We start from the raw sequence: 19726 nt of genomic DNA on the forward strand, positions 1-19726 counted from the left end.
CCCCCAGCAACCCTCAGTTTGTTTTGTGAGATTAAGAGTCACTTATGGTTTGTCTCCCTCCTAATCCCATTTTATCTTTTCCTACCCCCCGAACCCCCCATGTTGCATCTCTACTTCCTCATATCAGGGAAATCATATGATAGTTGTCTTTCTCTGATTGGCTTATTTCGCTAAGCATAATACCCTGTAGTTACATCCATGTCGTTGCAAATGGCAAGATTTCATTTCTTTTGATGGCTGCATAGTATTCCATTGTGTATATATATATGTATATATATATATGTATGTGTGTGTGTGTGTGTATATATATATATATACATATATATATATATATATGTGTATATATATATATATATATCTCGCCTCTTCTTTATCCATTCATCTGTTGATGGACATATAGGTTCTTTCCATAGTTTGGCTATTGCGGACATTGCTGCTATAAACATTCGGGTGCACGTGCCCCTTCGGATCACTACGTTTGTATCTTTAGGGTAAATACCCAGTAGTGCAATTGCTGGGTCATAGGGTAGTTCTATTTTCAAATTTTTAATCACGTCCATGCTGTTTTCCAGAGTGGTTGCACCAGCTTGCATTCCCACCAACAGTGTAGGAGGGTTCCCCTTTCTCTGCCTCCTCGCCAGCATCTGTAATTTCCTGACTTGTTCATTTTAGCCATTCTGACTGGTGTGAGGTGGTATCTCATTGTGGTTTTGATTTGTATTTCTCTGATGCTGAGTGATGTGGAGCACTTTTTCATGTGTCTGATGGCCATCTGGATGTCTTCTTTGCAGAGATGTCTGTTCATGTCCTCTGCCCATTTCTTGATTGGATTATTTGTTCTTTGGGTCTTGAGTTTGCTAAGCTCTTTATAGATTTTGGATACTAGCCCTTTATCTGATATGTCATTTGCAAATATCTTCTCCCATTCTGTCAGTTGTCTTTTGGTATTGTTCACTGTTTTCCTTTGCTGTGCAAAAGCTTTGATCTTGATGAAATCCCAGTAGTTCATTTTTGCCCTTGCTTCCCGTGCCTTTGGCGATGTTCCCAGGAAGAAGTTGCTGCTGCTGATGTTGAAGAGGTTGCTGCCTGTGTTCTCCTCAAGGATTTTGATGGATTCCTTCCTCACATTGAGGTCCTTCATCTATTTTGAGTCTATTTTCGTGTGTGATGTAAGGAAATGGTCCAATTTCATTTTTCTGCATGTGGCTGTCCAATTTTCCCAACACCATTAGTTGAACAGGCTGTCTTTTTTTCCATTGGACATTCTTTCCTGCTTTGTTGAAGATTAGTTGACCATAGAGTTGAGGGTCTATTTCTGGGCTCTCTATTTCTGTTCCATTGATCTATGTGTCTGTTTTTGTGCCAGTACCATACTGTCTTGATGATAACAGCTTTGTAATAGAGCTTAAAGTCCGGAATTGTGATGCCACCAACATTGGCTTTCTTTTTCAATATTCCTTTGGCTATTCAAGGTCTTTTCTGGTTCCATATAAATTTTAGGATTATTTGTTCCATTTCTTTGAAAAAAATGGATGGAATTTTGATAGGGATTGCATTAAATGTGTAGATTGCTTTAGGTAGCATAGACATTTTCACAATATTTATTCTTCCAATCCAGGAGCATGGAACATTTTTCCATTTCCTTATGTTTTCCTCAATTTCTTTCTTGAGTACTTTATAGTTTTCTGAGTATAGATTCTTTGCCTCTTTGGTTAGGTTTATTCCTAGGTATCTTATGGTTTGGGGTGCAACTGTAAATGGGATTGACTCCTTAATTTCTCTTTCTTCTGTCTTCTTGTTGGTGTAGAGAAATGCAACTGACTTCTGTGCATTGATTTTATATCCTGACACTTTACTGAATTCCTGTACAAGTTCTAGCAGTTTTGGTTTTCCATATATAGTATCATATTATCTGCAAAGAGTGATAGTTTGACTTCTTCTTTGCTGATTTGGATGCCTTTAATTTCTTTTTGTTGTCTGATTGATGAGGCTAGGACTTCTAGTACTATGTTGAATAGCAGTGGTGATAACGGACATCCCTGCCGTGTTCCTGACCTTAGCGGAAAAGCTTACAGTTTTTCTCCATTGAGAATGATATTTGCGATGGGTTTTTCATAGATGGCTTTGATAATATTGAGGCATGTGCCCTCTATCCCTACACTTTGAAGAGTTTTGATCAGGAAGGGATGCTGTACTTTGTCAAATGCTTTTTCAGCATCTATGGAGAGTATCATATGGTTCCTGTTTTTTCTTTTATTAATGTGTTGTATCACATTGATTGATTTGCGGATGTTGAACCAACCTTGCAGCCCTGGAATAAATCCCACTTGGTCGTGGTGAATAATCCTTTTAATGTACTGTTGAATCCTATTGGCTAGTATTTTGGTGAGAATTTTTGCATCTGTGTTCATCAAGGATATTGGTCTGTAGTTCTCTTTTTTGATGGGATCCTTGTCTGGTTTGGGGATCAAGGTGATGCTGGCCTCATAAAATGAGTTTGGAAGTTTTCCTTCCATTTCTATTTTTTTGGAACAGTTTCAGGAGAATAGGTATTAATTCTTCTTTAAATGTTTGGTAGAATTCCCCTGGGAAGCCATCTGGCCCTGGACTTCTGTTTGTTTGGAGATTTTTGATGACTGTTTCAATCTCCTTACTGGTTATAGGTTTGTTCAGGTTTTCTATTTCTTCCTGGTTCAGTTGTGGTAGTTTATATGTCTCTAGGAATGCATCCATTTCTTCCAGATTGTCAAATTTGTTGGCACAGAGTTGTTCATAATATGTTCTTATAATTGTTTGTATTTCTTTGGTGTTGGTTGTGATCTCTCCTCTTTCATTCATGATTTTATTTATTTGGGTTCTTTCTCTTTTCTTTTTGATAAGTCTTGCCAGGGATTTATCAATCTTATTAATTCTTTCAAAGAACCAGCTCCTAGTTTCGTTGATTTGTTCTATTGTTTTTTTTGGGTTTCTATTTCATTGATTTCTGCTCTGATCTTTATGATTTCTCTTCTCCTGCTGGGTTTAGGCTTTCTTTGTTGTTCTTTCTCTAGCTCCTTTAGGTGTAGGATTAGGTTGTGTAATTGAGACCTTTCTTGTTTCTTGAGAAAGGCTTGTACTGCTATATATTTTCCTCTCAGGACTGCCTTTGCTATGTCCCACAGATTTTGAACCATTGTGTTTTCATTATCATTTGTTTACATGAATTTTTTCAATTCTTCTTTAATTTTCTGGTTGACCCATTCATTCTTTAGAAGGATGCTGTTTAGTCTCCATGTATTTGGGTTCTTTCCAATTTTCCTCTTGTGATTAAGTTCTAGTTTCAGAGCATTGTGGTCTGAAAATATGCAGGGCATGATCCCAATCTTTTGATACTGGTTGAGACCTGATTTGTGACCCAGGATGTGATCTATTCTGGAGAATGTTCCATGTGCACTAGAGAAGAATGTGTATTCTGTTGCTTTGGGATGAAATGTTCTGAATATATCTGTGATGTCCATCTGGTCCAGTATGTCATTTAAGGCCTTTATTTCCTTGTTGATCTTTTGCTTGGATGATCTGTCCATTTCAGTGAGGGGAGTGTTAAAGTCCCCTACTATTATTGTATTATTTTTTATGTGTTTCTTTGATTTTGTTATTAATTGGTTTATATAGTTGGCTGCTCCCATGTTAGGGGCATAGATATTTAAAATTGTTAGATCTTCTTGTTGGACAGATCCTTTGAGTATGATATAGTGTCCTTCCTCATCTCTTATTATAGTCTTTGGCTTAAAGTCTAATTGATCTGATATAAGGATTGCCACCCCATCCTTCTTATGATGTCCTTTAGCATGGTAAATTATTTTCCATCCCCTCACTTTAAATCTGGAGGTGTTTTCAGGTCTAAAATGAGTTTCTTGTAGGCAGCATATAGATGGGTTTTGTTTTTTTAATCCATTCTGATACCCTGTGTCTTTTGATTGGGGCATTTAGCCCATTAACATTCAGGGTAACTATTGAGAGATATGAATTTAGTGCCATTGTATTGCCTGTAAGGTGACTGTTACTGTATATTGTCTCTGTTCCTTTCTGATCTACTACTTTTAGGGTCTCTCTTTGCTTAGAGGACCCCTTTCAATATTTCCTGTAGAGCTGGTTTGGTGTTTGCAAATTCTTTCAGTTTTTGTTTGTCCTTGAAGCTTTTTATCTCTCCTTCTATTTTCAATGATAGCCTAGCTGGATATAGTATTCTTGGCTGCATGTTTTTCTCATTTAGTGCTCTGAATATATCATGCCAGCTCTTTCTGGCCTGCCAGGTCTCTGTGGATAAGTCCGCTGCCAGTCTAATATTTTTACCATTGTATGTTACAGACTTCTTGTCCCAGGCTGCTTTCAGGATTTTCTCTTTGTCGCTAAGACTTGTAAATTTTACTATTAGGTGACGGGGTGTGGACCAATTCTTACTGATTTTGAGGGAGGTTCTCTGCACCTCCTGGATTTTGATGCTTATTCCCTTCACCATATTAGGGAAATTCTCTACAACAGTTCTCTCCAATATACCTTCTGCTCCCCTCTCTCTTTCTTCTTCTTCCGGAATCCCAATTATTCTAATGTTGTTTCGTCTTATGGTGTCACTTATCTCTCAAATTCTCCCCTCGTGGTCCAGTAGCTGTTTGTCCCTCTTTTGCTCAGCTTCTTTATTCTCTGTCATTTGGTCTTCTATATCACTAATTCTTCTGCCTCATTTATCCAGCAGTAAGAGCTGCCATTTTTTATTGCACCTCATTAGTACCTTTTTTAATTTCAACTTGGTCAGATTTTAGTTATTTTATTTCTCCAGAAAGGACTTTTAACTCTCCAGAGAGGGTTTATCTAATATCTTCTATGCTTTTTTTGAGCCCAGCTAGAACCTTGAGGATCATCATTCTGAACTCTTGATCTGATATATTACCAATGTCCGTATTGATTAGGTCCCTAGCATTCGGTATTGCCTCTTGTTCTTTTTTTTTTTGTGGTGAGTTTTTCTGCCTTGTCATTTTGCCCAGATAAGAATATATGAAGGAGCAAATAAAATACTAAAAGGGTGGCAAAGACCCCAGGAAAATGTGCTTTAACCAAATCAGAAGAGACCTAAAATCACTGGGGGCAGAATGGGAATAAAAAGAAGTTCAGGAAAAAAAAAATTAAAAAACAGAAGACAAATTAAAAATATATAAAAAAGAAAAAAATATATATATAGGACTGGTGACTAGAACAGGGTCACCCATTTAATTTTGGGAGTATTTTGGTCTCTTAGAAGAAACTACCTCCCAAAATCTTAAAGAATGAAAAACATATATAAGGGTAAATACAATGAAGGGATGGAATATGCATATAAAGATGAAAAAAAATTTTTTTTTAATTTCTAAAAAAGGAGTTGATAAAGTAGGTTGGTTGGGAGAATAAGGAAAAAGAAAGTGGAGAGATTTTGCTCGGGCTGAAGACTAGAACAAGCCCGGAGCTAGATTTAGGGTATATTTTGATCTATTAGAAGTTGTACCCCAAATTTTTTAGAAGAAAAAACCCTATGTGTATACAAAAAATAAAGTTAGATACAATGAAGGATAAAATATGACTGTAATAATGAAGGTTCAAAAAAGGTTATTATTTTTTTAATGAAAGGTATTTAAGATAAACTAGTTAAAAAATGTTAAAAGAGGAAAGGGTAAAAGTTAAAAAAATTTAGAAGAAGAAAAAAAATAAAATTTAAAAAAATTTAAATTAACTGCAAGAATAATGAATCATGGGGAGAAAGCCATGAATTCCATGCTTTTCTTTCTCCTCCTCTGGAATTCTGCTGTTCTCCTTGGTAGGTGAACTTGGTCCTGGCTGGGTTTCTTGTTGATCTTCTGGGGGAGGGGCCTGTTGTAGTGATTCTCAAGTGTCTTTGCCGCAGGCGGAGTTGCACCGCCCTTACCAGGGGCCGGGCTGAGTAGTCCGCTCGGGTTCGCTTTCGGGAGCTTTTGTTCCCTGAGCGCTTTCCGTAGAGTTCCGGAGGACGGGAAGGAAGATGGCGGCCTCCCAGTCTCCGGCCCGGAGGAGCCGAGAGCCCGGGGCCCCACTCCTCAGTGCGCCCTCAGGGAACAGCGTCCAATTACTCCCGTCACCCTGGCGTCCGGCCGCGCTCCGAGCTCACCGAGCCTGCGACCGGTTCAAGGTAACCCCGAGCTGAGAGCTCACTCCTCGGCTCTGTCTCTGTAGCCGGCTTCCCCGTTCTAATACCTGCGAGCTCTGTGACACTCAGCCACCCCCGATCCTTCTGTGACCCTGCGGGACCTGAGGCCACGCTGACCCCGCGTGGGCTTCACCCCGGTTTAGCCTCTGGAGCGATGTCCCTCAGCGGAACAGACTTTTAAAAGTCCTGATTTTGTGCTCCGTTGCTCCGCCGCTTGCCGGGAGCCGGCCCCTCCCCCCACGGTCTATCTTCCTGTAGCTTTGGATTCACTTCTCTGCCATCCTACCTTTCACAAAGTGGTCGATTTTCTGTTTCTAGAATTGTTGCTCGTCTAGTCTTTGGTCTCCTGTTGGATTTGTAGGTGTTCGCAATGGATTGATAAGCTATCTAGCTGATCTCCTGCTACCTGATGTAGTCTCAACCTGCTACTTCTCCACCATCTTGACTCCTCCTCAAAATTTTTTTAAAAATCATTTTACACAGGATATGAAGGAGCTAGTTCCATATAGAGTAACTAATTGTTTTGCGTCTTTGCAATATTTTTTAGTTGATGGGTTTTCCCATCCATTGTATTTTTTCTTTTATGAAATCTATTGAAGAGACCTGTTACTTTGTTCTTTGAGTTTTCTATAGTCTGAACCTTGCTGTCTCCTCCTATTAGTTAACGTTTGCCCATTCTCTGGATTTTTTGTAATTTGGTGGTTAGACATAGAAGTTTGATCAAATTGAGACTAATAGAAGGCAAATAATGTCTGTGATGTTGGCAGCCGTTCTTAATGATTGCTTTGACCATTAATTTATTAGGGTTTCCAAAACAGTGCTAGTATAACACCATCATTTCATAGTTCTTTATTCCCAGGGATCAGTATATAGAACACTTTTCCTCATCAACTTTTTTAAAAATTTAAATTCAATTAATTAGCATAAAATGCATTATTTGTTTCAGGGGTACAGGTCTGTGATTCATCAGTCTTATATAATACCCAGTGCTCATTACAACACATACCCTCCCCAATGTCCATCACCCTGTTGCCCCAACCCCCCATCCCCTTTCCCTCCAGCAACCCTCAGTTTGTTTCCTAAGGTTAACAGTCTCTTATGGTTTGTCTCCCTCTCTGGTTTTGTCTTGTTTCCTTTTTAACTCTCTCTCTTCCTCCATGGTCCTCTGCCTTCATCAACTGTTTTTTCACCCTACGGTACAGTTCATATAGGAAAATCAGAATATACATTTGATTCTTCACTTATTTTCCAGATTCAAAATAATTAGTTGATATGGAGCTAGATTTACCAAATAAATTCAGGCCTATATAGTTAGTTAATACTCTTGCTGTACCTTTATAAATAATCAGGCTAAATCTAATGAAACAAAACTTTTCTTTTAAAAAATATTTAAAAAAATATTTTATTTATTCATTTAAGAGAGAGATAGAGAGACAGAGAAAACACAAGCAGGGGGAAAGGCAGAGGAAGAGGGAGAAGCAGACTCCCCACTGAGCTGGGAGCTGGACATGGGGCTCAATCCCAGAACCTGGAGATCAGGACCTGAGCCAATGGCAAAAACTTAACCATCTGAACCACCAAGGCACCTCGAAACAAAACTTTTCTTGTGATCAAGAATAATCGTTAAGATAATATCATCAAGAGGGGAGAGAGTATCACAAAAACTTGTTAAAAACTTTTAAATAGGAAAAAAAATACTGGATATCCTGCCTAGTGTACGCTTTTGAGTTATTAGTGCCTTTCATTGTCTTTAAGCTATTTGACAACTCTGTACAGTGTAGAATAATCCTAGTAATGTAAATTATTTTTTAAGATTTTTAAAATTTATTTTGGTGAGAGAGAGCACAAGCAGGAGGAACAGAAGGCAGAGGCAGAAGGAGAAAGAGAATTCCCACTGAGCAAGGAGCCCAATGAAGGATCAATCCCAGGACCCTGGGATCACAATCTGAGCTGAAGACAGATGCCTAACCAACTAAGTCACCCAGGCACCCCTGTAAATTATTTTTGATAATGGAAATGGAAATGAATTTTGTCTGGTGGAAGGCAATGACTGCCACCCATGGATGCTGACCATTTTTATATTTATTATAAGTTTATTTCAGCATTTTGGATGGCCTATGTGTGTACATTGCTTGAATTCTCCTTTGAACTGGTTGTAGCATTTTACTGGTTCCCCCATTAAATGAGTCAAATATAATCCTTAACACATGTTTATTAAAAAAAATCAGTTGGGTTCCTAGTATCCTCCAAAAGTACTGTTTGCGGTGTGTGTGTGTGTGTGTGTGTGTGTGTGTGTGTGTTTTATTCATTATGAGCCACAAACTTAAACAAATTTCCTATGTTTCAATCACCAGAGTCATTAGCAAGAGAGCATCAATTCAAGTTGACCCAACTCTAGTAGACTTTGAAAGCTTTCTTGCTTTCTAATATGACAAGATTTTCCAAGATCATCACACACATCCCCTAGCCCAGCCCTGGAACCAGCCATTTCTCCAGTACAGCCTGGTTCCTTTCAATGAGAATGGTATTTAAATACCATACTTTTCAGGCCAAAGATGCCCTTGCTATGTGGTCACTGTTTTCAATTATTTTCAGTTGTTAGATACAATATATCAGGGGCCTGATGTCTCTGATTCAAATTCAAAACTACAGGGTTTTTACTTAATCACATCAACCTTTCCTATCAACCATGCCAGAAACCTTATTTCTCATTGCAATTATCCATTTGATTTAAGCTCATGATACCCACACAACAGTCTCAAAATGACAATACTAATACTAGCACCAAAAGCATGATCCTTGAAAACAATTAAAGATTTTTGTATTTCTTTCTATTCTTAGAGTACATTCTACCAAGAAAAAGTGGTCAAATTACTGTGTTTTAGAGTGACCAACCTTTCTTTATGTGTGGTTACGCTACTTACTGAACCCAGATTCATTTGTTTTATTTTTTATTGTTAGGGATATTTTTTTAAATTTAGCTTTGCTTGGAATCATGCCTATAGCCACACCTTTACTTTTTTTTCTAGGCATACATCTTAGATTTCATATTAGATTAGATTAGATTTCATACACATATAAAAATGTGTGTGTGTGTGTGTGTGTGTGTGTGTATCCCCCCCCCCCATCATGTTCTTTCTCTCTCAACTTGATTGTGTACTTTTGGTCTTCAGGCTTTCGGGGAAAGACCACACTTAAACTCTTTTCTCTCATCTTGTCCTTTTAAAAACATTGGACATCCAAACCCTAGTTAAATCTTTATCCTAAACCACTGTAATACATTCATATATTTTGACAACAGGAGGAACAACTATACCTTGGATTTGATCCTTGCCCCAAGACTGTGGCTTAATTTGCCTTTGTCTCTCTATTTTATTTTGCACTGGTTGGGGGTTCAGAAGCACTTGCATAGCCATACACTTCTAGATTCTCTCTATTCTATTCATCCCTAAACACATACCAGCCAAGCTTTTCCACTTTTGCCTCTTTCCTGAAATTGTTGCTAGACCCAGCCACAGGCACCAACATTCATGCTACTAGTGTTCTGTTTCCTAACTTTAGAATTACAGGTTTATTAGGCGTTGATATGTTTCTTCAAGTTACCACAAAAGTCACTTCTACCAAATGCCTTTCCATTACATAACACATATGGTCATCTTTGCAACCTCCTCTGTATCAGGGTAGGACTTCTGGATCAATTTCTGGACCCATGAGGATGGGGGAAGTTAAAAATAACTCTAAAATCTCAGAGGCCTAACAGAACAGAAGTGTATTTTTTCTTCTGTTACAGGGCCAAAATAAGTCAAGTGGGTTTTGCCCTAGGTTCACTTAGGCACCCAAGCCAATGAAGGTTTCACTTCAGTGATGTTCCTATAATCATTTCAGCCATGGAACTTAAAGCTCTTGCTGGAGATGTCACATGCAATATCTGTTCACATTTCATTGGCCAAAGAAGGCACATGGGCCACACTCAACATTCAAAGGGATGGAAAAGTACAGTCCTACCAAATGTCCCAAAGAGAAAGAGCCTGATGATTTGTGAGCATTCCTAATAACCACAACATCCATATGTGGCTCTTATGCTGTAAATCCCCTCTGTGTAACCTTATCTAAGAACATGACGCATGGCTCCATTTATGTTAGTGACTTATTTTTGTCTCCCTCCTAGACCTATTCTACCATCTATGAACAAGTGTCTCCTCAGCATTTCCATCTGGACATCTCAGAGGCTCCTCAAACTCACTTAGCATAGAAGATCAAAATCAGGAAAATCTTCCTGAAATGTTGTCCGATACCTGGCATCACCATCCTCCTTAATTTCCCACATTAGGGGTATGAGGTGTTTTTGACTCACGCTCCCTTACTCTGACTGCACCTAATAAATCAGCAAGTTCTGTTAATCCTATTTAAGAAGTCGTGCCAGCCCCACTGGTGCCACTCTCTAGTTTCAATGATCATAACCTGAGTCTCCATGGATGGCTTTTCTTTGTTCTTCCTGCCACCAGTCTTAACTTCCTTGACTCTGGGACCAGAGTAATCTTACTAAAGTATAAATGGATTATAGAGAGCAGGGATCTCTGTTTTATTCAGTGATGACCACGAAAGCCTAGCTAGACAATTCATCCATATTTGCTGAATGAGTGAATGAATGAATGAAAGATACTACTCCTCTGCTCAAAACCCTTCAGTAGCATCTCCTTGTCTTAATAAAACTCCTTGGTTTGAATTTCCAAGGCCCAACAAACCTTTACATGGCTGACCTGGTCTTTGCCCATTTCCTCAGCCTATCTCCAACTGCTCCTGCCACACCCTGTACCATCCTGCCACACCCTGTACCATCCAGCCATAGTGAGCATCTTTTTTTTTTTTTTTTTTTTATTTGACAGAGACAGAGATCACAAGTAGTCAGAGAAGCAGGCAGAGAGAGAGGGGGAAGCAGGCTTCCCGCTGAGTAGAGAGCCCGATATGGGGCTCGATCCCAGGACCCTGAGATCATGACCTGAGCTGAAGGCAGAGGCTTTAACCCACTGAGCCACCCAGGTGCCCCCATAGTGAGTATCTTTTAACTCCTGGAATTCAAGTTTCTGTTCATGTTATTTTTCTTTTCCCAAACACCCTCTTGGTTCCTTCACCTGATTCTTGTTCATCCCTAAGCCATCACCTGATACTGGCCTCTTCTGAGAGGTCTTTATTGATTTCTACAGATGAGGCTGGATTCTCTGCTGTAGAAGTCGAGATCGTGTGTATCTTGCCACCACTGCATTCTCAGCAACTGGGCCACAGGAGGTGTTGAAAAAAATGTTTACTGAATGAGCATGAGGTTGTGGGGAGAAATCCATAGGCAGCAGCTGCACAATGATCAAAATGGAAATGAGTATCTGTAAGAAGCAAGACGGAGGAGGAAACAATGTCACTGAAGATCAGCTTGACAGTTCATCAAACACTTCCTGCATATGTGCCAAGCAGAGGACAAGATGACTGGATGTCAGCTCTTATTAATAGGACTATGCAAGTAGGGACTAATGGACCATTCATTCATTAACTCATTCAGCATATCTGAGTCTCTACCAGGAGCCAGATGCTATAAAAAATGGTGTGGTTGCCAACATGGATAGATGCAGACTCTCCTCTATGGTGAAGGTCCAGTAAAATCACCCAGACTCTACTTCGACTGCCCACAATCTGGTGTATTTTAGGGAATGACCTTGACCTGGGAAAGGTCCTTTGTCTTTATATTTTCAGAGATCAGTACTGCTGCAGTTGCTCTCCGAGACTCAATTCCAAATGTTAGTACAGAACCAAATTAGTTTGGGGACATGGACATCAAGATATGATTCTAGTCCATAGAAAACCCTTCTACGTAGATTTCCAAAACTTTCAGCTAAATTCCAAATAAACAATGAACACACATTCTTAGTGACTACAGAGCTGTTGATACTTTGGGGCAGAATAATTTAAATTCCACTTTGATTCCATGAACTTTGGCCCTAGAATAGGGAAAAACAATTTTGAATATCAGAGACCAACACAGAAAAATTAGGTTTGTTAACCATGAATCTGAGTACTCAGGCAGATTATCAGTCTAACAACGAAAAATTTTTGAAACCATAAAAGCTAATTCGTCCTTTAAAGTGTACCTTATGAAACAAAATGCATCCATATTAGTAAATGAGATAGGTGAAGGGGTCTGAGTATATAATGGGCTAAATGCAAATGCAGGGCAACACAGGGGCAAAAAATCCAACAAACGATGGCTAGAGTTGTCATAAACTCAGTAATTTCTCATAGGAATTGGAGCCTAGGAATCTGTGTCTGTGGCCTCCACACATTTCAAAACACAGTTGATCACATTGAACTATTATTATCTCCTATATAACAGCAAGAAACAATGACACATTTGTTACTTTTTAAAAAATGCCTAAAATGAGAATCTAAATTGTCAAATAAGTCTTGGAGGGTACTTGTGTAGGCCTGCTATTTCCCAGCGAGAATAAAAGAAAAGCTCACAAAAGGTACAAAATGAGATAACTACCATGAAAAGAAAAAAGATTCACCAATAAACACAGTCACTGTGTTGTTCAGTTCCCATGAAAGGTCAGCTTTTTCCTTTACGTTTCACTTCAAGCTCATCTTTAGAAATTAGCCTGTTTTGCAGCCTTCAAGCTGTGTCATTATACTACCTTTAGATGGTTTGTATGTCCTTTCTTTATATGGCATAATACTTAAACCTTCTTAAATCTGTTTCTTCCCATATAAAACAAAACAAATAAAATCTACTTACTAATGTGTATGGAAGCTTATTATATCCCCACTGACTACACTTAGGGGTCGACAATTTATAATCAGAGAACAGGACTCTGATATTCAGAGTATCCCAAGGTTGGGTAAGAAAACTTTGTTAATACTTCAGAAAATAAATGAAGGGTGCCTGGGTGGCTCAGTGGGTTAAGCCTCTGCCTTCAGCTCAGGTCATGATCTCAGGGTCCTGGGATCCAGCCCAGCATCAGGCTCTCTGCTTGGCAGGGAACCTGCTTCCCCCTCCCCCTCTGCCTACTTGTGATTTCACTCTGTCAAATAAATAAAATCTTAAAAAAAAAAAATAAAAACACTTTCTAGAAAATCAAGTGACCAAAAGTAATTTGAAAAGAAAATCTGAACATCCCATTATTGAAATAAAATTAGGAATTAAAAATCTACCTACCAAAAACACCAGGCCCAGAATCTTTTACAGGGGGATTTCTTCAAAACTTTCAAAAACATGTAATCCTATAATATGACAAAAGAAGAGCAGCCCAACTCATTTACAAGAATAGAACAATGTTTTCTATTTCTTGGGCAATTCAGTCCTAAAGCCATGAAGTGGAACAGAGCAAGATATATATGGGGAAGGAGTGAAAGACAAGGGCCCCAGGAGGGAGCTGGAGCCCAAGAATTGAGAGGTGGCTGTATGCCCAGAGAAAGGCAGTTCCTGTGGGATGTGAGCTCAGCACAGGGGAGAAGAAGGCATCCCCCATGCGGGAAGGGGTAGCCGCCACAATAGCAGACGGGTTACTTATAGGGGGATTGGTCAAATCAACACTGTAAGGATAATAGAATCTGAGTTACTCATTGCTGGAGAAAAGATAGGTACAAATATGGGGGCGGGGGGAACTAGAAGAACACTATGGTGTTACAATGGGAATGATGTTATAAATGTAATCTCAACAGTTTTCAGTAGATAATAGATCTGGAAAGTAGAGAAGTGCTCAGAATGATGGGAGCATGCTGAAGACACACAAGTCAGCTTAAAAAGGTTCTCACTGGCCAAATCAGAGATGATTTGAGTATCAAAAGACATAATGATAGTAAGAGATTATAACTCATGTGTCTACACAGATAGAAATAGACAAGGAATAAATTGAAAATTTGGTGAGGACTATTTACAAAGTCTCAAAGTATCTCCCCACATAACTTACTAATTTATTGCAAAGGAGCATAGATAATTTTAGAAGAGGGGAATGGTAAACAAAACAAAACAAAACCTTCTTTAATCAAAGTGATCAAAATTACCAAACAACAGGACAAACTGAAATTTTGTGCCACTGATAGGATCCAAAAAGAAAAATACAGCATCACTTCTATGGTATTCCTGCTGAAGATGCATAACTTGAATCTGATCATAAAGCAATAGCAGACAAATTACAATTGCAGATGTTCTACAAAATAACAGCCTGTAGTCCTCAAGTGTCAAGATGATCAAAGTCAAAGAAGGACTGAGGAACTGTTTGCAGACTGAAGGAGACTAAAGAAACATGATAACTAAAGTGCTCAAATAGCTGGTGGGGGAGGGGATAAAAATTCCTTGCACTGTGCTTACAACTCTTCTGTAAGTATGGGTATAAAAATAAAAAAAATGTATTCTCAAAGCCAATAATGCAATACAATATAGGAAAATTATAGACTAATTCCCCTTATTACCCACAACATACAATTTATAAATTTTTAGCAAATAAAAAAAATTGTTTTAAAATGTATCATCCACAAGAAGGATTTGTCCCAGGATTGTTAGGTATCAGAAAAACCTATCAGTGTTACTACACTAAACTACGTTAAAAAGTATACTGAAATTGCAGAGTAAAAACAAAAATTTAATCATCTAGCAGTTTAATAAAGAATATGATACAACTTAAAAAAAAAACTATTCATAATTTTTCCAAACATCTTTAAGCAAGCTAGGAACAGGCTGGATATTTAAAAATACAAATAAGGATATTTATGGGAAAGAAAACTGAAACCAAACATAGTTAATACAATATCTTAAAAATGATTTTTTTTAAATCAGGAACAAGGAATCAGGAACATCCTTGAGGCCTGATGTTGCCACTTCTTTTCAAGAATGTTTGCAGTTCCAAGCCAATGCAAATAAATCAAGACCAAAATAAAAGCTGTAAGAATTGAAAAGGAGAAAAAACCCTTACATTATGATGCTATAGAATTAAAATGGCATGGTATTGGCAAAGGGATAGGAAATCATATAAATCAATTTAGTCCCCGCCAAAATTTATATGTATGTGAAATATTGTATATTATAGAAAGCATATTATAAATCAGTGTGGATAAACTATGAGAAGTTGATGCTAGGCAATCCATATAGAAAAAAAATGAATATTATATCCATACCTCATATCATATGCAAAAACAGATTAAAAACATAAATGTGAAAGTCAAACATTTTTAACACTTACTAGGATTAGGGAGACTTTTTTCTAAAGCCCTACACAAAAAATATAGCCCTTAAAAATAAAACATTGATGATTTTGACACATTAAAACTAAATCATCTGTATGACCAAAAAAAAAAAAAGTGAAATGTGACGTTTGCCCTAGATATAACAGACAATGGATTAATATGCAGAACATATAAAGAAATCAAACAAATCAATCAAAAAATAGAAAATGTCTAACAGACATAAAACTTGATGGCAAAAAAAAAAATGTCACTAGTAAACTAGAGATGCAAGTTAATACTATAGCAAATCATCACTACATACCCACAGTAAGGCTGGAAGGGTTCATTTTCGTAAGGGCGGGGTCAGTGAAAAAGATCTCTACTATGTTGGCAAATTGTAATTTAACACAAGCTCCAGAGCAATCTGGCAATGCCCCATGATTGTTCTATTTATTTCTGACTAGAGAAACTCACATGTGCCTAAGGAAGTGCTATATGCTGCAGGCAAATTGCAAAAAATTGGAAAGGACCTGTCCAACCATTAGGAAATGGATAAACTGTTAATTTTTCTCCATATGAAGGAGCAACTATAAAGAACAAATCAGACCTTTGTGGCTGGACAAGGTGAGTTAAAACAGCAAGTTGCAAGAGTATAGTATAATACGCCCTATATAAGTCATAGAAGCTCACAAAATACTACATATTGTTCATATTTGTATGTGGGGGGCGGGTAAAAGTGTTAAGTCATACCATGGAATGATGTCCACAAACTTTTGACCATCTGGGAAGGGTAAAAAGAAAAGACAGAGGGCTTCATCTGGCCTGTAATGTTTTACATTTTAAAATCTGAGGGCGCTTGGCAGGCTCTGGAGGAAAACATGCAACTCTTGATCTCAGCGTGGTGAGTGCAAATCCCATGTTGGGTGTAGAGATTCCTTAAAATAAATAAAAATTTGAAAAAAGTAAAAAAAGATAAAATCTGAAGCAAAATGGTAATTCATTAAAGGTAAATTGTTAACATCTCTATGGAAAAGTATAGGAGAGGGAGAAGAGATCTGCTTCAGACGGAACTGATAGCGGGTTCTGGGTCATGACAGTTTTTACCATACAGGTGAAAATACCAGTGCTAAAACACTCCAGAAGGGGATTCAGTCAGTGAGGTAGGGGACCGGTAAGCAGGATGCTCAGTCACAAGATAATTTATACACTGAAATAAAATGCAAACCAAGAAGAAAAATGCCTTCAAGGCCCAATTATATTCCACTGATGAAATAAATGCAAATTCTAATTCAAGAGAATGAAAACACAGTAACCTATCACATTCTTCTATACTGCTACAAACCCACCATAGACCCTTCTAGGGTTCATTTAGTCGAGGGTTGATCAAATCCACTTTTTTGTTGTTGTTGTTGTTGTTAGCTAAAGTAAATTATCTCATTTCAGGGTTAATTTGTAATAGCTTTTCAAACAATCACTTATTCACCCACTGAATAATTATTTGTTGAATCTCTGTAAACAGCATTTTGCCAGAGGCTATGGAGGAATACAATGGGAGGAAACTAGGAGCTCTTTTCTTTGGACTCATTTAATCTATGTAACAAACTATGATATAGTTACTGTTTTTCCCATCTTATAGGTAAAATGAGATTCAGAGAACTTAAAATCTACCCCAAGTCACCATGCTGACATAGCATCAGCCCTGATTCAAATTGTCAGACAACCTCAAAACCCATACCCTTTCACTATACAGTTAGCTCTCAGGCCCAGAATAGGTCTTTTGTCTGTCCTGCTCTACTTCATATGGGCTGTACTCACAATATACCAGGAGTTACAGTTTTCCAAGCACCAGACAGTATAGTCAGGCTAGAAGAATACTGATAGAACTTTTGAACCAGTAACTCCTACTCAGTGATTGAGAAGATAATGACAGAAAACCTGAGAACAAAACAAAACAAACAACAAACAAAAACTTTACTGTAGACCCAAGATTAAAAAATAAATTTAAAAAGGTAAGGAACAAAGTAAACAACTAAAATCCTCCACACCAGGCATTTGTACCAAGAACTTTGCATATACTTCTAAAATCTAATTATATTATCACACATAGCATGAGCATCATCAGCTCATTTCACAGGTGAGGAAACATCTGTATACAAATAACTTGCCTAAATTAACAGAGCTAGTTACATGAAGCCTGCATCTGAACCAGGTAGTGATTCCCAGGTGGGCATGGTTAATCACTAACAGTTCTATCCACTTTTTTGTACCCAATGAGAAATGTATTTTCTTCCTTTTCCTTTTTAAAGATTTTATTTATTCATTTGAGAGAGAGAGAGAGAGAGAGAGCTCGAGCACAAGCAGGGGGAGAGGCGGAGGGAGAAGCCGACTCCCCGTGAGGCTTGATCCCAAGACCCGGAGATCATGACCTGAGCCAAAGGCAGATGCTTAACCATATGAGCCACCCAGGAGCCCCAAGAAATGTTTTTTCTATTTTAGATCGTGATCCAACATGTACACACCCATATAAAAGTAAGCTAACTTCTGCGAAACATTATTTACCTCAATAGTGTGTATCAAGAAAAAAGTTTTTAAGATGCTGTTTTTGAGTCGTGAAATTAGTTTATCATTAACCATGATTTTAAAATGCACAATGCTTAATTGCTTCAAAGATACAGTATTTATTACAACTATAGCAGCAAAAAAAGGGCAGGAAAAGGAAAAAAACTAAATGGCACTAAGTGGTTAGTCACAGAGCTGACTGATAATTATGAATATTAAAAAAATTGCTATTCAGAGAAAATACAATATGTACATTACTTAGATGATGCATAATGCTTATATACATAGGAAATATATAAATATAAAATAGCTGTCTTAAGGTAAAAAAGGATATAGACAATTACATTTTTATTTTTAATTTATAAAGGGTTTTATTTTAACTTACAAACTACTAAGAGACCAGATTATATCCACTTCGCTTTTATTTTCTTGGCCACAAAACAATTCACCGATGTGTTCTTTTTTAAATACCTGTTCCAGATCATGGTACAAAGTTTTTCAATCAGTTGTATAATGTTAGGAAAACTTTTATGCCAAAATATAAAGCGGTAAAACAAATCAAACCAAAAATCCTCTCCTAATATTTTTTAAAAAGTGAGAAGTTGGAACCAAATAAGTGACAACATTAAAAGAGAACAGAGGTTTGCAAGCACCTCCTAAAGCCACACACATTTAAGCATTACAGAAATATGCCTCCAACCCCTACCCCCTTCACCCAGTGCCTTTGATCTTCCCCAAGAACCCCTCAGAATCCGTCTGAGACTTCAAGAGGAGGGGGCTGGTCCACTTGTCTCCGGCCTGGCTCTGGCCTCCTCATCTGCCAAAGCCTCACAGTACTGTGCCGGCCAGTCCTTGGGGTCTTGATTATGGACTTTGGCCACAAACTTAAGAACTTTCATCTTGCTGGTTTCCAGGTTGGTTCGGGGGCCCCACTGCAATTCATAGTCTACGGGATCAGTGTGGGGTATCCGCCGGTACTCCAGGTAACGCTGCCGCACGAATTCTTCGGTAATAAGTTTCTTTGGGTCCCCAAACACTAAATGCTTCTTTGTGGGGTACACCCCTAAGCGACGCAGAAAGTCCCAGACCTCCGTTTCCTTGATGGTATTGCCCTTCATAAAGATGAGACCCAAAACAATCATCAGGAGGCCGGTGGTGGGCGTGCCTTGATCGCCTCTCACCTCCGCATCCTCCTCCACCGGTTCCAGGGTGTTGATCAGGATGTAGGTGTTGCTTTTGGGTTCCAGTTCCACCAGCTTGTACCCGAAGACGTACTCGAGGCGCTCGGCGGCCAGTTTGAGGAGGTCCGGGAAGATGTCCTTGTAGTCCCCGATGACGTGCTTCAGTATGTCCGTGCGCTTGATCGGGATCTTCTTCTGGTCCTTAATCAGCAAGAACTGCACCAGCTCGGCTACCTTCAGCTCCAGCTGCTGCTGGGACCTGGGCCCCACCTCCGGGGAGGCCTCGGCCCGGCGGGAACCCTGCGACGAAGAGCTCCGGGCCTCCTGGGAGCTGCCCGCCCCACGGGAGGTGCTCGGGGCCTCCTCGGCGGCGCCGCGGCCCCAGTCCCTCTCCCTCTCCGCCTGGGAGTTAGGGCGGCCCCGGCTCCTCGGTTTCTGCAACATGTCCCTGGCGGCGGGAGCCGTAACGGGCAGCGGCGGCAGCTGCGGCGGCAGCGGCAACTGCAAGATCGCAGCGGGGAGCGGGAATTGTGGGTTGGCGCGCGGCACGTCTGGGCAGCCGTGGGCGGGGCCAGAGGGGGCGCGCGTC

General features: G+C 39.1%; 2 protein-coding genes across 6 annotated transcripts in view; both read right to left on the bottom strand.

Annotated features, from left to right (window-relative positions):
* Positions 1-19726, bottom strand: part of FAM189A1 (family with sequence similarity 189 member A1) — a 489776-nt gene that overhangs the window by 117588 nt on the left and 352462 nt on the right. The window lies entirely within an intron of this gene.
* On the bottom strand, positions 18361-19647 carry NSMCE3 (NSE3 homolog, SMC5-SMC6 complex component). Its single transcript, XM_032835970.1, has one exon. The coding sequence runs from the start codon at positions 19579-19581 to the stop codon at positions 18721-18723; it is 861 nt and encodes a 286-aa protein (XP_032691861.1). The 5' UTR covers positions 19582-19647; the 3' UTR covers positions 18361-18720.

Source organism: Lontra canadensis, unplaced genomic scaffold (genome assembly GCF_010015895.1).
Source record: "Lontra canadensis isolate GAN:19392208 unplaced genomic scaffold, GSC_riverotter_1.0 scaffold89, whole genome shotgun sequence".
Lineage (NCBI taxonomy): Eukaryota > Metazoa > Chordata > Mammalia > Carnivora > Mustelidae > Lontra > Lontra canadensis.